General features: G+C 40.7%; 1 protein-coding gene and 1 long non-coding RNA gene across 7 annotated transcripts in view; one reads left to right on the top strand and one right to left on the bottom strand.

Moving 5' to 3' along the window:
- tepsin (TEPSIN adaptor related protein complex 4 accessory protein) overlaps positions 1-3377 on the top strand; it is a 34106-nt gene extending 30729 nt beyond the window's left edge. For all 5 annotated transcript variants that reach the window (XM_078571015.1, XM_078571017.1, XM_078571012.1 and 2 more), the window contains 2 exons: positions 506-640; positions 1876-3377. In XM_078571015.1, coding sequence (XP_078427141.1) covers positions 506-640; positions 1876-2643 — 903 coding nt within the window. In that variant the 3' untranslated portion in view covers positions 2644-3377. The remainder of the gene's footprint in view (positions 1-505; positions 641-1875) is intronic.
- Positions 3378-10776: 7399 nt separating this feature from the next.
- LOC144699780 (uncharacterized) lies at positions 10777-19040 on the bottom strand. 2 transcript variants are annotated; one of them, XR_013580613.1, is made up of 4 exons: positions 18865-19040; positions 14530-14853; positions 13520-13631; positions 10790-10803 (listed from the first exon to the last, which is right to left on the bottom strand). It is a non-coding gene; the product is annotated as an uncharacterized LOC144699780 (long non-coding RNA). The 2 variants fall into 2 exon arrangements; XR_013580614.1 differs by lacking the exons at positions 14530-14853; positions 18865-19040 and adding an exon at positions 18688-18851 and having other exon boundaries at positions 10777-10803.
- Between the last annotated feature and the right edge of the window lie 153 nt (positions 19041-19193).

Genomic DNA, 19193 nt, shown 5'->3' with positions numbered 1-19193 from the left:
TATAGAATAATAGCCAGGGTAATCTAAATAGATTTGGTTACATTTACGGAAGAGGAGTAAAAAGATATTCCAATCAATTATTTAAAAATGTCGTCAAACAGGGATTCGAGGTCAGTTGATAACACTAAATCTCTCCCAGGTGGTGTGGAATTCCAGGATTTCTTTCACATGAGCAAAGGGCCTATCATGACTGTTTTGCAGCTGCAGTACTTTAGGCTATTAATTTTCGATGAGATTAAAAGAATCACTGTTACCACTAACTCTGAGGCTCCTATGAAGGTTGAGTTTTTCCCGAACATGGTTATTGTTTAGACTGAGGTTGGCAGACATTTTCACAAACATCTTGGATTCCTTCAACTTGTGTTTAAGTCTCTTAGTAGTTTGTTCATAAGCAAGAAGTAGCAGATGTACAGCCTTTAATTGTTGTGTCTATATATCATGTTTGGAGGAACTATTTTCACCCTTTTTTTAATATATTCTTCATGGTGTTTTTTTAATCTTGTAGAGGTCAATGAGCATCCTCTCCACCCTAATGTGCTCTGACCTGTTATCACATGACCAGATATTTGCAATTACCCATAAGTGCTTGCAGCAGTTGAGTGAGGGTGGACCAGGGCCTGTGACCAATCGAGCCACCAAGGTAAGCTACTTGTCAAAATCATCTCTTTTCCTGCAGTTAAGAAAATGTTTCCCCCAGGAACCTTAATTTAAAATGATTGTCGTATGCCTGTAATCTTGAGAATAGGTTAAATGATTCAAATAATAATCAGTTTGTAATATAATACATACATTAGTTATTGGAAATTACTCAATTTTGTTCATACTTTATTTCCCATGATTGTACTTTATATTTGTTTACTTATTATTAGCTTCTCTTAAGGCCCAGCCTCCCTCCTGCTTCACCACAGCTGCCTATAGTTTAGTCTAGCATAGCTTCAGCCCCTTCAGAATTCAGTGTCCAATAACAATTTGATATATCATGGTTTTGACAACTGACAGCTGACTTCATCTTGCTGTTCAGTTGTGATTATCACAATACAGCGCTCAAGACATAATGTGACACTTCAGCACGGTGTAAGGCAGTGCTGCACTGGAATGAGATGCCTGCATGTTTAGGTGGATGTGGCATTATTTGAAAAAGAACAGGAGATTCTTGATGTGTTTAAGCTAACATTCCTCCCTCAACCAACCGAACCAAAACCAGATGGCCTCTATTCATCACCCGTTCTTTATGGGTTGCTCTGTGCAATTGCCTCTGTATTTTCTTTTGCAACAGTGACTGCACTTCAAAACAAATTCATTGATTGTGAAGTGCTATGAGATGTTCTGCGGACTTTAAACAGTGCAATATAAACGTAACTTCTTAATGGTGGTGGGAGTTTACCTCTTTGAGGTGGAGTACAGCACGGGTGGAAAATCCTGGCACTTTACACTCGAAGGGGTGGTGAAGTTAAAAGGACAGAGGTACCTGCAAAGATTCCACTAATGACTGCTGCGAATAAGTGCTGGGCTCGGCATAGAGTGAGGTGTAGCTGCTACTAGGCTCTCTCCCTCAATTGGGAGAACTCTGATCCTTTACTATTGCTCTGAAAGTGACATGATATGGAGGACAGGAGGGAAAAGTGCCTTGGGGGGACTTACTATGTTAAAAGTGCTATCGAAATGCCTGTTGTTGGTGATGCTGGTAAGGAGGGAAAATTGGGGGAAGAAGAAAAAAAGCCTATTTTAACTTGAAATCGGCCAGTATTTGCATGGGATAAAGACTGTCATTGTGGAAGGTGGAAAATCCTAGCAGTGTGCACCAAAAGAGGTGCCAAGGTGCAGTCATCAAAGGTACGGATAACATTAATATTTTCTTCATTATTTTTTTTTAAGATTCTGAGGCAGTTTCAGGCTTTGGAGGGAAGTAAGCTGGCAGCTCGGGGCTCAGCATTGGAAATCGCTCTGCCTATTTCCAGTGACACCCTGTCATGTAATGCTGTGACACCTTTAACCAACTTCACTTCGGGGCTGAAAGGGAAAGCGTTGACTGACCCATTGCATTTTCATCCTGGGTTAGAGAAGATTCCAGTATTAGAGAAAAGCCAGGGATCATCACTGTGTTTACCTCCATTAGCACAAGAAACTTCAATCTCACGGGAAAACCAGGGCCCGGTATTTCCATCTCTTTCATCACCAGAGGTTAAAACTCAACACACAGAAAAAGTGACTGAAATTTCATCTGATGCAGTGGATACTGAAAAAAGTCAACCACGTTCAGAAGCACAAATTGTAACTGTAACACAAACTTCTATGACTGAGCAAAATTTACATTGTGAACAGCACAAGAGAATAACAGCAGAACCCAAGCTACAATCTGTGCAGTGCCAGAGCACAGCTTCTGAAGACACAACAGACAGTAAACTCTCTCTGTTTGCTGACATGGTTCTTGTAGTACATGAAACACCTTCATCTCTGAACCCCTGTCTTAACCAAGGATCATCCAGAGAAATGCACACATTAGCAGAACAGAATAAAATACCAGTATGCATTACAACTGAGGTGAAGACACCACATGGTAACTTAGGACATACAGACTCTGAATGTAACCAAACATCTGTATTCTCATTTCTTAATACATCCTCTTCTTCACACAGTATCTGAATTCTTGTATTCACTCAACCATTAACCAAAATGAAACCAGTTTGGTACTTTCACACAAGTTATTTTAGATTTTGATCCTGCCCAGTCATAAACATAAGCAGGTGAGGCATAGTTTTGTTTATCAAAATCCTGATTTCAGAATCTAGTGTTTGTGGTGATATCAGAGACACTATCAAGCAGCCAACTTGAGAACAAAACTGGTGTCTTAAGATGAGTCACTATTGAATACAATTGATGAATTTTGTGCCTTCAAACCAACCAAAACAGCAGTTTTAAATGTGACTGTGTTTATGGTGGCTGTCTAACATTGTTTGCAAAACCATAATTAATTGGATGGCATACATTCTTCCACAGCACATTTCAGGAACAATATGTTTGTGGTATGTCAATTGTTATCTTATATCAGTGAAATTGGAAAGCATTTGAAATATATTAATTTCATATCACATCATATAACAACCAAAGCATGCTTAGAATATATGACACTAAATACTATAAACCAAAAACAGTACAAGTGCAGATTTCAATGATTTAGTTGTGCTGCCAACTTGTCATTTTTCCAGCTGCTGTGATCCTGTTGGTTAGCTGCTTGTTGCAGGTGTGTGAAAATTTTAAAAAATCATTTCTGAAAAAAGTCTGTCTGCTTATAACAAGTGTCTGCCTAATCAAGTTAAAGAATAGTTTCAATGTATTACAAATGCTGCTGATGAATAAAAGTACAATTTTTAACGTTCCATTGAAGGTTGTTGTGCCTTATTTTGCTGTTTCACAGCTTCTGTACTTAAAGCCAAACCAAATTCTGCGTCACTGAGATGCCGCAGCCAAAGATGAAATTTAATTATCTCGAAGGGCGAAACTCTGAATCTGAATTTTTGGAGACTGCGTAAGGGAAATACTGTGAATATACGCCTAGAGTTTTCCGTTTCAGAGCTGCCAACCACATCTTGCCTTTGAAGCGGGGGGTGGGGTGGGGCTGTTTCTTTTTTACTGGCATTTGAGTGGCTTAAGCCTGCCAATGTGTTAAACTTTGATACAACTGGCTGTAAAGACAATACTGTTTTTTTTGCTTCGTGCATGCCAAACAATTTTATATGTGCAGGGATCAACAGCAACTTTATTCCAACAGCTTGCATTTATCCGGCACCTTTGATAGAAGGTGCTTCACAAATTTAGGGTGGAGGGAGAAACAGGCATTGAGCAGAACTGCCAAAAGTCCAGGGAGATGACCAAAGAGAGATACCAGTGGAGATTTTTGACAGTGGAGATGAAGCAAGGCAGAGGGGGGGTTTGGGAGAAATTTCAGTGTGAACTAAATTGTTGTGATACCTCATTGCTTCCACTGTATGCCTCTAGTTGGTTTGTGTAATGTTGTGATTGCAGCATGTGCGTATCTGTGGAACGCACTGCAATCCCAGGCAACCACATTTGCAGCTTGTGTCTGCAACTTTGGCTCAAATTGCTGAGCTGAAGGCTGAGTTGCAGACATTGTAGGGCATTAGGGAGGGGGAGAGTTACCTGGATGCTTAGAACAGTATAGTATTAAAACAAGTCAAGAGTAGATAAAAAAGGGAATCATGAGATGTAGCATAGCTGGATTTCTAAAAAGCATTTGATAAGGTGCCACACAAAAGGTTGATAGGCAAGATAAAGGCTTATGGGGTTGGGGATAATATATTAGCATGGATAGAGGATTGGTTAATAGGAAGCAAAGAGTGGGCATAAACGGCATTTAAGTTGGCAGGCTGTGACTAGTGGAGTGCCACAAGGATCAGTGCTAGGGCCTCAACTACTTACAATCTATTTTAATGACTTGGATGAAGAGACAGAATTACATATCTATGTTTGCTAATGAAAGGTAAGCTGTGGAGAGGATACTGAGGCTGCAAAGAGATATAGATATATTGTGAGTAGGCAAGAAGATGGCAGATGGAGCATAATGTGGGGAAGCGTGAAGTTATTCAATGTGGTCATAAGATAAAAGCAGAGTATTTTTAAAAGTGTGAAACTTGTAAATGTTGATGTTCAGAGAGACTTAAATGTACTCAAAGAACACAAAATTAACAAGCAGGTACAGCAAGCAATTAGGAAGAGAAATGGCATGTTGGCCTTTATTGCAAGGGGATTGGAGTACAGGAATAAAGAAGTCTTGCTACAATTGTACAGGACTTTGGTGAGACCACATCTAGAATACTGTGTGCAGTTTTGGTCTCCATATCTAAAAATAGATATACTTGCATTGAAGGCAGTACAACAAAGGTTCACTAAATTGGTACCTGGGATGAGGGGGTTGTTCTTTGATGACTCAGTAAATTCGGCCCATATTCTCTGGAGTTTAGAAGAATGAGAGGCAATCTCAGAAATGCACAAGATTCTGAAGGGAATAAATAGGGTTGACACCCAGAGATTACCCAACCAGCAGAAACAATCTGAAACATTGAGGGGGACAGTCTCAGGATGAGGGGCCAATTATTTAGGACTGAGGAGGAGAAATTGTTTCACTCCAAGGGTTGTGAATCTTTGGAATTCTCTACTCCAGATGTTTGGGAATGCTCCATTGTTGAATACATTTAAGGCTGGGATAGATTTTTGGTTTCTCATGGAATTAAGGGATAAAGAAAACAGGCAATTAAATGGAGTTGAAGCCCAAGATCAACCATGATTGTATTGAATGGTGGAGCAAGCTCGATGGGCTGCCTGGTCTACTCCTATTTCTTGTGTCTAGGCCCTTGGCTCTGGAATTTCCTCCCTAAACCTTGCTGCATCTCTATCTCCCCTCTACTCATCGAAGGTACCTTTTTTTTTCATTCATGGAATGTGGGCATCGCTGGCTAGGCCAGCATTTATTGCCCATCCCTAATTGCCCTTGTTCAGAGGGCATTTTTAAGAGCCAACCACATTGCTGTGGGTCTGGAGTCACATGTAGGCCAGGTAAGGACAGCAGATTTCCTTCCCTAAAGGACATTTAAAAGCATATCTTTTTGACCAAGCTTTGGTTCACCTACTCTAATATTGCCTTATTTGGCGCGCTCAATTTTTCTGATTACACTCATGGAGTGCCTTGAAACATTTTACAATGGTAAAGACGCCTATAAATTCAATGGGTTGGAGGGAAGGAACAATGCACAATAGCTTTAAGCCAGAAGATCCAAGGCTACGAACTTTGGTTGTAGACATTGGGGTTTGGTGACTGGGTTTCTGAAGGAGATTATTTTCAAATCAGTGAGTGAGTGGAGATGGGAATGATGGAGAAACAGGACTTAGTAAGGACTAAGATGAGGCCATTGATGTTTCTGATTAATTAAGAGTTTCTGTAGGGTGGGACTGAATGGAGGGTGAGAAAAATGTTGAAAAGGTTAAGCCAGAAGGTGGCTTTGATGAGTTTCAATGAAGTAGGAATGGAGGCAGATGATGTTTCAGATATAAACAGGTGTTTTTGGTAATGAATATGAAGTGGGATTGGAAGCTGTTAGAAGTGAATGGAGGAATCAATGTTGGCCTCCAAGGAGGGGTTGATGACAGTTTTTAAGTGATACATATATGTGAACAAAGATGTCACCACATATTGGGCAGACAAGACAGTTGAATAGTCAGAGACACTGGGTTGTGAGGTGTGTTTCATGGGAGACCTGGAAGTGAAGGTACAGCATTTTGTCAGGGTTGGAGCTTATGGAAGAAGTGGGATGGGGTGAGGAGGCGGCTGACTTGGACAAGCAAATAGCCTTAATCTTAGATGAAGAATCAGTGAGTTTTTCATACTTTGGAGGCATCGATAGAGGAAGTGGGCTAAAGTCATTGAGGGAGTAGTTTATGGTGGAGGAAGTCAGAGGGAAAGGCAGTATTACTGGAGGTGAATTAGACCCAGTTCAGTTGTGTGTCATGTGTCCTCAAGCCAGCAGCCGTGGATGAGGTGACAATTACACCAGGGAAGCAGTGGAGTTGTGTTGATGAGCGCCTTTCATGACTGCTGGACATCTGAAAGCACGTTATAGTGAATGGAGTGCTTTTTGAAATGTAGTCATTGTTGTAATGTAGGAAATATGGCAGCCAATTTGCACACAGCAACTCTCACAAACAGCAATGTAATAATGACCAGATAATCTCTGTAATGTTGAGGCGAGCAGCAACTGTGAAATCCATGAGCTCCATGTGCAGCTCAGAGTGAAAGATGGAACATTTTCTGACTCTTCTGGAGTCAGTTAGAATCAAATGTAGCATGGACACATCTCTGTCCACATCAAAAATGTTCCTTAAGCCCAAGTTACTGCACCTGCAACATTTGTTTTCCAACCATCTGTCTCCATTATCCATATGCAACTTAGTGTCAGTCTACCCAATAACTATGAAAACTGCATTAATATAAATCAAGCTGCTTTGTTGCAACCAAAGAAAGTAATCTTAGGCTGGACTACATTGGAACCTATATCTAGAGGTGAGAATGCACTAAAATCTCTAAAACACAAGTTCATTTTCAAACATGTCCACACAAGTATTTATATAATTTTTGTACCCATTAGTCCTGTAATTCAGTGCACAAATCACCACCTATCTTTCATCAATTTGACTTTCCTTCCCCTTCCTCCTGTGAGAGCCCCCAATTTGGTTTTGTGCCAGTTTAGTCCATATGAGGAACCGAGCAGTTAGTTGTTTTCTTTTGTGACATCAGATCTAACTTGTCACATATCAAAGTTTGATATTAAGAAATCACATTTAATCTCTCTTGCCTCAAGTGTCTTACCTAACAATTACTTACTTCATAACCTTTAAACATAATGCAAGTGCATCATAACCACTATTAGTAGGCTGAATTATATTTCTACAAAGCACAGAACCAAGGCATCTCGAGGCTAAACATGTTGAATTGGTGCAGCATCATAAAATTGACAGTGCTTTCAATAACTCTGAAATCAAAGACTGAGTCATCAGAAATTTAGGTAAAATAAATTTTATTTCAAAATTGTTGAAAGCAAGAAATGGATTTCTCTGAAAAAGAAACTTGAATCTTCTATAAGAAACAGATGCATTTTTGGCTTTAACAATATGAGATCTTGAACAGCCATGATCTTTGCTATAGCTTAAATGTCAGACATATTTTTAATTCAGAACACTAAATTTGAACTCTAAACTGCAAACCCACTTAAGGTGTGTTGGTTGAGGGCAAACAAAAAAAAAAATTCCCCAAACTATCCTCACTGGCTCAAAATTGATTGAGATTCAAGAATCAAAGTGGCTGATATAAACAAACCAGGCTAAAATGCCACATGTGCTTTCCTATCCACCAGGAACTGTTGTGAACAATTCTAAATTCCACATTTAAGGTCCAAATGCACAGTATTCATCATGTAGCCTGCTCCCTCTTCAAGTGACCCTCCATAGACACTGCTCTACTGAGCTCCAATGATGACCTGCCTATGTAATGTTAATTGAGCTGGAATTAAGTACTATTTTCCCCCACTTTACTGCTTTACAGCAAAGAAAAAGAAATGCAGTTGAAGCAAGACTAAAACCATTTTAAATACAGCAAAGGAAACATCTCTATTTTTAATAGAACTATTTTCCATGAAATTTATTTTCTTGCCGTCTCTGATGTGCATGGCCTCCACTTGGCAACTACCCAATGATATAATTAAAAGGTCACTGTAAGGAATTGCACGTACGAAACCATACCAGACCACTCTGTGTTGCAATGTGTTACAGCATTTCCAAGAATATTCCTTGAAAACGCATCAGTTGCAATTGTGGATCTTCAAGTTGTTTGTTGTAATACTGTCCTAGATGTTCAAAAAGACAACTGTGAAACTCGGGTTCTGCCACCTTCCACAAACTAAAAACAATTGGTATCAATACAGCATTTTACCTGTATTCCAGAAGACCAACTCCTCGGTTATCCATCAACATGTACTAGTTTGGAGATAAAGTACAGCTCAAGTGTAAAGTTAATTGTTCCACGTTTAATTGATCAGTGATTTTTTGAAAAATAAAAGTGTAATTGGACTGTAAAACTCACAAACCATAAAAAGGTTCAAACTGACGGATTTTATTTATCAGTAAATCACTGGTCATAAGTAACAGACACATTTTAGCAGTCAAGCTGCTTCCACAATCAGCCAAGAATGGAAAACCTAAGAGCAAGCTGTCCAGGATCTTATACTATAAAATTCTGGATAAAATGCTCCAAACTGAACCTGTGCTTCAGTGCAAACAGTATATAAAAAGATAGAGTTGTAGGCTGGAAAAGAAAAGCACACAAAGTGTCTTGGGCATCAATACCTGATTTCATGGCTACTTAGTGCTGAAGATTTTATGAAAGATTTTGTTCATGTACGGTGGGCTTCCACATCACTGTATTCTTGATTGCATTTCAAATGATCTCATTAATTTTATTGAACGTAAATGGTTACAATAATTTTTGTACTCATTTCTGAAGGTTAAGCTTGGTAACTTTAGGCTTACAAATAAAATAAAATCTCAGACTCTAGAACAAATTTTTAAAAAAAATCCCTGACAACGAACAAATTCCCAGCCCCATTCCAAATCAAGAGTCAGGCATGTGTACCCTGAGGTTTTCTCGAGTAATAAGGAATGTCATTAACTGTATCATACCTGTGTTACACTTTTACCCAATCTTAACATAGAAATAACTAAAAATAGAAGACAGTTATTTTAATCTTTTTCTTTCTTTTTGCAACTACCCCTTGCACTCTCCTAAAGGTGTGGCTCTGAGCAAGGATACAGTTCCAAAGGCATCCTCTGGTATGTCACCTAGCTGTCAGCAGCCTATTTGACCACAGGGGTCACTGCAGCTGAACCTCATGCTGTACTTTGCCTGAGCCTACTGCCGCATGCACATTTCCAGCATGGGTTCTCTGTCAGTAGAACCTATACTGTTGTCCCAACTGAGAACAATTAACAACGCAGACCAGGGGTCAGACCTTCATGGCCTGTGTGACTCAGCTATTCACTATGCGCTCATTCAGCCATCAAGAAAGCTCACAATAGCTGTCTGTCTCACACTTACAATTACATTTGCATGTAAAAGCAGCAAAATACAGACGTCTGGAAACTGCTTATAACGAGAGCCACAATTTAAACAATTTTTAAGCTACTTTTGCGTTTAACGGTGTGTTCAGGTCTAGTACAGGTTAAAATGATCTGTATCAAATGCAATCCCAGAACTGTACAAAGAACTATATAAGCCTAGATTAACAGAACTTTGTTTTTTTTGGTTAAACAGGTTCTTGGATCAAATCTTTATACCAGCCCCATAGGAAAGTCTGATCTCAGTCTAGATCTGCAGAAACATTAGATTTTACTCCAGTAAGTGCACAAGTTCCACTACTGTATCTGCTTCATCCACCCAACGACGATTGCAATTTCACAATAAGTGAAATTTTGCAGCTACAGCATTAGAGAGTCTCAAGGAAAAGCTGGTTGTAAAATGCCAGGGAAACTGCTGGAGGCTTAATACAGCAGATCATTTTTAAAAGACCTTCACATTGGTCATAATCCAGATTCATATAATTTCTTAAAATGCAGTGGGAATGCAAAAAAGCTTCTTAGACCAAGTTGACCCTACTGCATTTGAAAGATAATCACCTTCTCCCTGTTTCTTCAACAAGCCCTGTTGCAACATCACTGGAGGACTTTGCTCACTTACAGATTCATTCCACAGTGAACAAATTTAGTAAGTTAGAATTGTGCCAGACAGGGTAAATGAAGCAATCAAGGCTACAGTTGTGCTATTATAGTCCCCACAATTTTGATATTACATTTCTCCAAGGGTATTTAAAGAGTGAAAAGATGTTAAATTTTTAACCAAATGGAGCAAAAAAGGGAAAAGATTGTGCAATTTAAATCATCTAAGTACAAACATCCACTCCAAAAGATTACATTTACAGTCCCTGTCCTTCATTGAAGGCACACAGTCCCACATTCTGGTCACGTTTGGTGTCCACGCTGATGTAAGCTATAGAAGTGTGCCTCTCTCAGGATCTGATTGATTTGGAAGTACGGGCCTTGTGCAGACTGTTCACTGGAATCAGAAAATTGAAGCATAGTCGAGCTGTTGCCTGGCTTGGTCCGGCTTAGATTGGCTTCAGCTGGAAACTGTCCATTCGGTCTGTCAGGACTGCTGACTATACTGCTGCTGTCACTGCTTGAGGACTGCAGAAAAAAAAAAGTTTAGCTGGTGAGAGAAACTCTAGAATGTTACTCTAACATACATTGTTCATACAGTTGAAACCTTTAAACACAAGTTAAGTGTGCACATTTCCTCATATACTAGCATCCTGTACATCATATGCCTAACGTGAATTTCCAGAAACCTCCTTACCTCCAGCTGGCTACCAATACCATTCTCAAGCAAAGAGAAACAAGACATTCCTTTGTGGAGATGCAAGATTAGTCAATGGCAGCAGCATAGTTTCACATGTTTCCCCAGAACCAATTCATCAATGCACCGTGTAAATTCAGAACTAGACAGAGCCCAAACGGTAACCTTCAACACTAAGAAACTAAATACTTTAGTCAAGAAACACAATCAGATAGGTAACATTACACTTGAAGAATATCAAGCTTATTGGCATCATAATTACAAAAATTACATTGGAACAAGCAATTAGTAGAGAAAGTAGAGACAACAAAAGTGGGGCAGGCAGTGGTGGAGTCATCAGGAACCTGGCTCCGAAGCTGACATCTGCTAAATTTGGCAGGCTGGAGGGAAACCACTTCTTGTTCACTGCAGTCCATAGCCAGAGAGACTAGAGCACTGGAAAAGGGTGACTTTCTGCATGTGGCAGTCATATGGAGACATTTCCCCACCTCCCCCCTCTACGATGCACTCGCTAATGCTGCCTACCCTGCTCCACCATCCACTCTGCATTGCTGGCTCACTGATGATTCCTATGCTATTTGTTTCACTTTCTGAACTTCCCACTCCTATAGGATTGGAAAAAAACAGCTCCCTTGTTGGCAAATCTAAATCCCAAATTCACCAAGTTGCGAAGCAGAATTGACATAGAACACTTACAGCACAGGAGGCCATTTGGCCTGCCATGCCCGTGCTGGCTCTCTGCAGGAGCAACTCACCTCGTCCCACTCCCCTGCCTTTTTATCGTAGCCCATCCCAAATTTTTCCTTTTCAGGTAATAATCCTTTTGAAAGCCATGTTTGAATCTGCCTCCACCACACTCTCAGGCAGTGCATTCCAAATCCAAACTACTCGCTGCATAAAAAGGTTTTCCTCATGACGTTATTGCTTCTTTGGCCAATGACTTTAAAAGTGCCTTCTGGTTCTCGATCTTTCCACCAATGAGAACAGCTTCTCCCTATTTATTCTGTCTATATCCCTCATGATTTTGAATGCCTCTTTCAAATCTACTCTCAACCTTCTCTTCTCCAAGAAGAACAGTCTCAGCTTCTCCAATCTATCTACATAACTGGTTCCAGGGATGAGGAACTCATTCTTGTGAATCTTTTCTGCATTCTCTCTAATGCCTTTAGATTCTTCCTAAAGTGTGGTGCCCAGAACTGGATGCAATACTCTAGTTGAGGCCAAACCAGTGTTTTATACATGTTTAAAATAACTTTGCTGCTTTTATAAAGCCCAACGTCCCACATACTTTATTACCCTCTTTTTCAACTTGCCCTGCCACCTTCAATGATTTCTGCACATAAATGCCCCGAATCCTCTACTCCTGCACCTCCTTTAGAGTTGTATCCTTTATTTTGTATTGCCTCTCCATGTTCTTCCACCAAAATGAATCATTTCACACCTGTTTGCATTAAATTTAATCTGCCACTTCTCCACTCATTCCACCAACCTGTCTATGTCCTTTCAAAGTTTAACACTATCCTCCTCACTGTTCACAATACTTCCAAGTTTTGTGTCGTCTGCAAATTTTGAAATTGTGCCCTGTACACCAAGGTTTAGGTCATTAATAAATATCAGGAAGAACAGGGGTCCTAACATTGTATGGGATGGGCTCCAGGAATGGTGTACAATCTTTCCCACCCTAACTTTCTTTTATGTACTAAGCTCAGTTGATCCAATTTACCCAAGTCCAAAATCTATCCCGTGTTTGATTTTAGGTACAGAAGGAGACGAGGTAAAAATATTACAGATGAGGACAGTTAACAAAAATGTGCACTGAATTATCAAAATTATTATTTGTTTCCTGGATGAAGAGGAGAGAAAGGAACAAAAACCTCTCCAGGCCATCATATTTTACATACAAATTCCATGGTTAAGACAAAGTCTTTTCAAACTGTATTTAGAAGATGACAACAGCACCACCTAGAACTTGCTGCAAGGTTCACTGTTCTAATGTTCAGTCAGTTGTGATAATGGACTTGTACCCACTGAGAAATGTGCAAACTAATTGAAATGAAGACACCCAAATATTAAGAACTGCTGATCCTCAACCACTCTCTTATCCAGATTCTGATACAGTTCTCAGAGTTGAATCTTCATAATTAACACTTTCACCAATATCCTTTAAAGGCCATACAAAACTCACTGCATATTGTGCAGAACAGCATGCTTGAGAAAAGGTTAATTAGTAAAAGCATCTCCATATGTACTTTCTAAAAAAGTTGTTAAAGAAAAAAGACAGAAGTTGACTTTTAAGTTTACCAAAGCAGCTCACTGTACATGGTTAAATTCCAAATCCCATTCTAATATTATGGGGTTGTATGTCTTATTATATATATTTCTGGCTTCCTCCTTCATTTTCTTAAAGATAGTAACATATGCTGGGTTTTATTTCTGGAGCGAGAGTAAACCATTCCCTCAACCAAGTGTCTATTCATGGACAGTTAGCTTTGGCAAACTGACTGAAGGACGCTACTTAATACTACAGTTTTGCAACTTGTTTCTAACCTCGCAGTCCCAGGTGTCTCTTGGTAGATCCTGCAACAAAGTACTGTTGCTGAGGCGTTTCGGCGGTGGGACAGAATGGTTTTCTTCATTGTTACAGTTCCGTCTTCGCTTCCTGAAATGGAGTGGGGGTGGGTGGTGGAAGAGAGAGAGAAGGCCTTAAGTTATATCAACAAATACCAATTAAGGTGCACAATTCCTTCAGCTTAACTACTGGCTTCATGAGATTCTCAAAAGATGGTCCTTGAATGGATGGTACACAATTATAAAACTATAATTCAGCAATTTTAAAGATTTAGAATAGCAAGTTATTCAGGCTCAGCATGGAAGTTAATTATGAAAGAAGATGCCCACAGAGCTGGTGTCATACAAAGCTGATCATTTTGTAGAGTAACACCAGGCTGTCCAGCCCAATACCAAATGGTGCTCAGCAATGGTTTTTAAGTCACAGAGGATGGTTGGGTTATGACCCCCTCAGCCCCTGGCATCATTCTGAGGTCAGTTAGCCTCCATCTTGTTCCCAGGAATGGGTCAGTTGGCATTACCCAGTACCCACTGCATTGTCTGTGAAAAACAAAGAGTAGTAGGAATTTGGAACTCTGCCAAATCTAGATTCCAACCCCTCTCCCTCTACCCCACAGTCAACCAGACCCAGCTCCCATCACTGGGTTTTAGCTGTGACTGCAGGAAGGAGAGTTGTTGAATGGGGTGAAGAACATAAGAAATAAGAGGAGGCTAGACCGCCCCATGAGTGTGCTCTGCCTTTCAATAGGATCTTCCACCTCAACTCCATTTTGCCCACCTGATCCTCATAGTCCTTGATTCCCTTAGTGTCCATTTTGGTGAAAAATGTCCTATTTGGGCTGCATTCAATGGATGGAGCTGAAACACGCCATCCTGACTTGGTATCACCATTACTGCACTTTCACAGGATCAAAATCCCGAAACTCCCTAACAGCACTGTAGGTGTACCTGCACCAAGTGGACTGCGGCGGTTCAAGAATGCAGCTCACCGTCACCTTTCAAGGGCAATTAGGGCTGGGCAACAAATGTTGGCCCTGCCAGTAACGTCTACATCCCAGGAAAGAGTAAAAAAAAAGGAAACAGCTGGCTCTGTTGAACAATCTCTAGTTGTTTTTGCTTGTTATGGATGATAATGTCCTGCCAACACTCTGGTTGAGGGAGTGCTGCGCTGTCAAACTGCCTGCCACCTTTTGGACGAAACTCAGGCCTGTTCTGCCCTCTCGGGTGGACATAAAAGACTCCATTGCATTATTTGAAAAAAAGTAGATGAGTTGTCCCTGGTTCCTGGCCGATCTTTATCCTTCAAATAACACCTGAAACAGAATATCTTGTCGTTATTCCCGCTGCTGTTAGTGAGAACTTGCTGTGTGCAGATTGGTTGCCAATTTTCCTATGTTGCAACAGTGACTACATTTCGAAGGTATATCATTGTCTAGGGAGCATTTTGCAACGTCGTGATAGGTAAAACATAAATGCAAGTTGTTTCTTTAACTCAAGTCTCTAGAATGCTTCAACCATGATTGATTGTAGTTTTAGGAGCATTTCCTTAGATGAAACAAATGAACATTCTGCATCATTTACTTGGAAAGTACATACTGTACCCAAATTCTAGTGCTGAACCTGGCTAGCAAGGATACTTGGAATGACTTTGTTTTCTCCTGCTTTTCCAATTGCAGTTTGGCCCCAAGTTTTATTATTTAACATTTCAATCTTTGCCTCCTCCTCAAAATGTTGGTAAAGCTTGAAGAATGGCATGAATCGGCTGCAAAAATGTTTGGTTACGTTGTCTGATATTACTTAGTGCTTCCAAATTATTTTTTTTCTGAAGCAATGAGCTCTAATTTTTCTGCACAAACACAAACTTCAAAGCAATTGAGACATGTGTCAAAAACTTAAAATGCTGCCAAAATCTGGAAGTTGTGAGACTAATTTATATTATGGAAATGATGAATTCATGCGAACAAAATGCAGGACCCTGAAATCACTATCATCTGGCAGTTCTGCAATTTTTCTCCCCCACATACAGCTTCAATGTCTTTGCCCTACAAATTACAACAGTCCTTATGGATATGAGTTATCACTAGAAGTCTTCAGTGTTGGGTGGTATACTGGTGAAACCACTAGCTTTCTTCCAAGTAAAATTGATGAATTGCCACAAGCTCTACCATTGTTGTCAAACTATTAAAAAAAAAACCATTTTAACCATGCTCTTGCAATCTGATTGTTAACTATGTTTAATTTTTATAGTTCCATACATCTTCATCTTATTGTAGTGTGGCAAAATGATTTTACCTTGTGCTCATGAATAGGATTGTTACTGGTTATAAAATAGCCAGTATAACATACAATTAAGAGCTAGCCCATTCAGGAGTGATGACAGAAAGCATTTCTTCAACAATGGGTAGTGGAAATCTGAAATCAAATGAATTTTAAAAAGAGACGAGCCAAATAAATGACAGTGAGGAGTCTTGAGGAACTCTCCATGCTTCATAAATGATATTACTTACAAGTCATCATGTCAGTCTAATTATAGGACACAATTGTACCTCAGAACTCATCACCAAATGTTTGTATTATTCATATAATCATTTCTCACTGTGAAAATGTCCAACATCATTGACCCTTCAGCCAACTATTGCAATAGTTGGAGCTTCTTTAGCTCCACTCCTTCCTGTCTGATGAAGCAAAAACTGCCTGAATTGAGTTTTGTATCTGTCAAAGGTTAATTACATCCCCTCACTGGTCATTTAGCACAAATGTTTAAAACTGATCAGTCCCCTAAAAAAGTTATTTTTTCATTTTGAGGAGCTTTGACCATCTAGGTATTTTACTCTGAGTATATGGCTACACATGATCCAGATTAGCCATTCATTTACATCTTCCAAATTACAGTCAAGATATATTACAGAATTTATGCGCAGATAGCTGTAGCACCAATCCCATAACTGATTATCCAACTGGCATTTTACAATCCTAAAACCTCTATTAAGCAGTTTGGTTCAGCAGTTCCCCATACAAATGAGGGAATTAAAGAAGAAATTCTGTATTCTATATAGTATAAATACAGCAAAATACACTGTCATAAATATTGAGGATATTTCATATTTTTAGCAGACTCTTTTCACCCATTATCCTAAAAAAAATGGAAGATTACTAGGAATTATGAACAGGTACAACTGAAACAAAAAAAAAAAATGATGTTTTTGGTAACTTGACTGAATAATTCATACCTACATCATTATACTTTTATCCCTGGAACACAGCTTTGAATGCAGCTAAGGATCTTGGAATAAAATATGGCAATTTTATAGATAAATTATGAAACCTAAATTTAGCTCTTGATTGATACAAGTCCACAGCACTATTCCTTGAAAAGGTGATGGAAAGCAGAAATATGACAAGGGTGCAGAAAGGGTTTTTCCGTACTTAAAATGTGTAGTGCATTGTAGAAAGTTCTCTGCCATGTGTTAAATGTGGTGCAATTAAGCCTGATGCTGGCAAAAGCAAAAGGTTTTAACTATCACAACAAGATTTCTTTCAATGATAAACTTGAATACAATGATAAACTTGAATACAATGATAAACCTGAATGCAGGATGCTTAAGTTTGGAGAACCAAGCCCAGGTTGAGTTTTGAAGCTGAGACCATCGGACACAAAGTGCTATTCATGAATCTCAACTGTACAGGACATTCAATCCTGTTGTTATGCACTAAGAAATGAGATACCAAATGTCAGACGCACAAATTCTCACCTCAGAACACTCATAACTAAACCTGACTCAAATTCTGCTGTTAAGACCATATAACTGCTGCTCAATTAAAAAAATCTTCTTTGGACTTGAAACCAATGAACAGGCAGGTTAATTCTGCTCATGCTTGCATTGTTCTTACATGTTCATCTGACCATTCTGTGCTGGATTTAAATCTGCATCCTGGGGAAAAAGGCTGGCACCATCCTCTTAACCACGTCGGTCGAGCAAAGATTGGAGGGTAAAAATTAGAGGGATTTCCAAGATTTGTTCTGCGCAATTGAATGTCAGAGCACCACAAAACGAATGATCCATTTTGCAACACAGAACATGAATAAAATTTTGGGGATGTTGAAACTGTACCCATCAATGGGGTCGAGTCACTTATTCATTACTCCTGATGATCAAACATATAATTGTTGGGAGTATCAAATATGCCCTTTCGTCCAATGCGTGCCCATGAGGAAGAGGTTGACCAAAGCTTGACATTACCTAGCCTTTGCTCAGTGAGAATACCCAAAAAAAAAAGAAGCTAGCTAGTTAACTCTCCGAAGGAAACTCAAGCCCACTATACTGCACCTCCAAAATATCTTCTTTGGAAAATAAACTGAGTGAGCCTTGATTTGGGGAGCATGAGGTATGTCTAAACAATTTGCTGAAACGTGACATGACATATCAAGATAAAGTGCATTTTCATCCTGTGGGGGGGGGAAAATCTTAGTCACCCTTAATTTGCCCAGTTGATAATTTAGTAGGAAGGGTTTTATTGATTGCCTGCAAACATGCTGTGTCCATCCACTGAATCCAAGAACAATAATAAAGTGAAAGTAATGATGATGCAAAATCCATTAGGAAATCGCTGGACACCAAAGGTGACCCTGGTCGTTTAAAACTACACAACTTATCAATTTATTCAAGCGTCGGGCTTGGAGACAACCCACCCAAGACCACAGAGGCAGGAACACATCGTTTGTACCGTGCAGACTGGTCAAAACCCAAACTCACAATGAGCTGCCACCATATTGGGGGAGGAGGAGAAAGGAACTCAAGACAATACCTCCAAGGGCTGGAAAGGGGGAAACGTCCCTTTGACAAATCTCCATTGGAGGCGAGAGTAAGGGGGGGGGGGGGGTGGTGGACAGGGGGTAAATGTGACATGAGATTGATCAGCAGAAGGTTTCCTGCAGACATTTATTTACACAGAAGCTGCTGCCTGCGCCACTGGGCCTCGGTACATCGGCCTCCCCAAGGCCGTTCGCTGCGGAATGGGAGGGGGGCGGGGGGAAGAACAGGCTCCAGCCGCAGGCCGGCCTCCCCTCCGGCTCACAGCCCCGGAATCCGAGCAGGGGCGAGGGCCCCTCTCCCCTGCCTCCGGGTACAACGGGCCCCGGATTGTACCTCGGCCTTTCCAAGCCGGCCGCCGCCCATTATGACCCGACCCTCTTCCCTCAGGGACTCGACGGAGCGGGAGGAGGGAACGCGGCGGGACGAGTTAAAGGGGAAAGTGGTGAAGGTTGGGTTTGGAGTTGGGGGGCGGTGGGGGGAGGGCGGTGAAGGAGCCAAGCTGGCGCTCACCTGCCGTCTGATAACATCTACCCCCGGCTGCTGCTCGCTGTGTCTGAGCCACCCTCAGCCAGGGGGCGGGGCCAGGCGAAGGGGGCGGGGCCACGCACGGTGACGCGTTAATAGTGACGTGTACGCCGTCCATATCATGCGGCTGCGCAGTCAGCACGGGGGCCCACCCTACCCCCCCCCCCGCCCGCCCGCCCGCCAACTCCTCAATCAAAAATAAAACCGAAAAAGAACGAGGGCGGCCTTCACTTCGCGGGGAGAGGATTCCGCTGGCTGTAACTCTGTCTTCAACTCTGGATCTCTCCCTCCCTCCTCTCAATCTCCGACTTTCC

Source organism: Cetorhinus maximus, chromosome 24 (genome assembly GCF_964194155.1).
Source record: "Cetorhinus maximus chromosome 24, sCetMax3.hap1.1, whole genome shotgun sequence".
In the NCBI taxonomy this organism is placed as follows: domain Eukaryota; kingdom Metazoa; phylum Chordata; class Chondrichthyes; order Lamniformes; family Cetorhinidae; genus Cetorhinus; species Cetorhinus maximus.
This window is presented reverse-complemented; position numbering and strand designations above follow the sequence as displayed.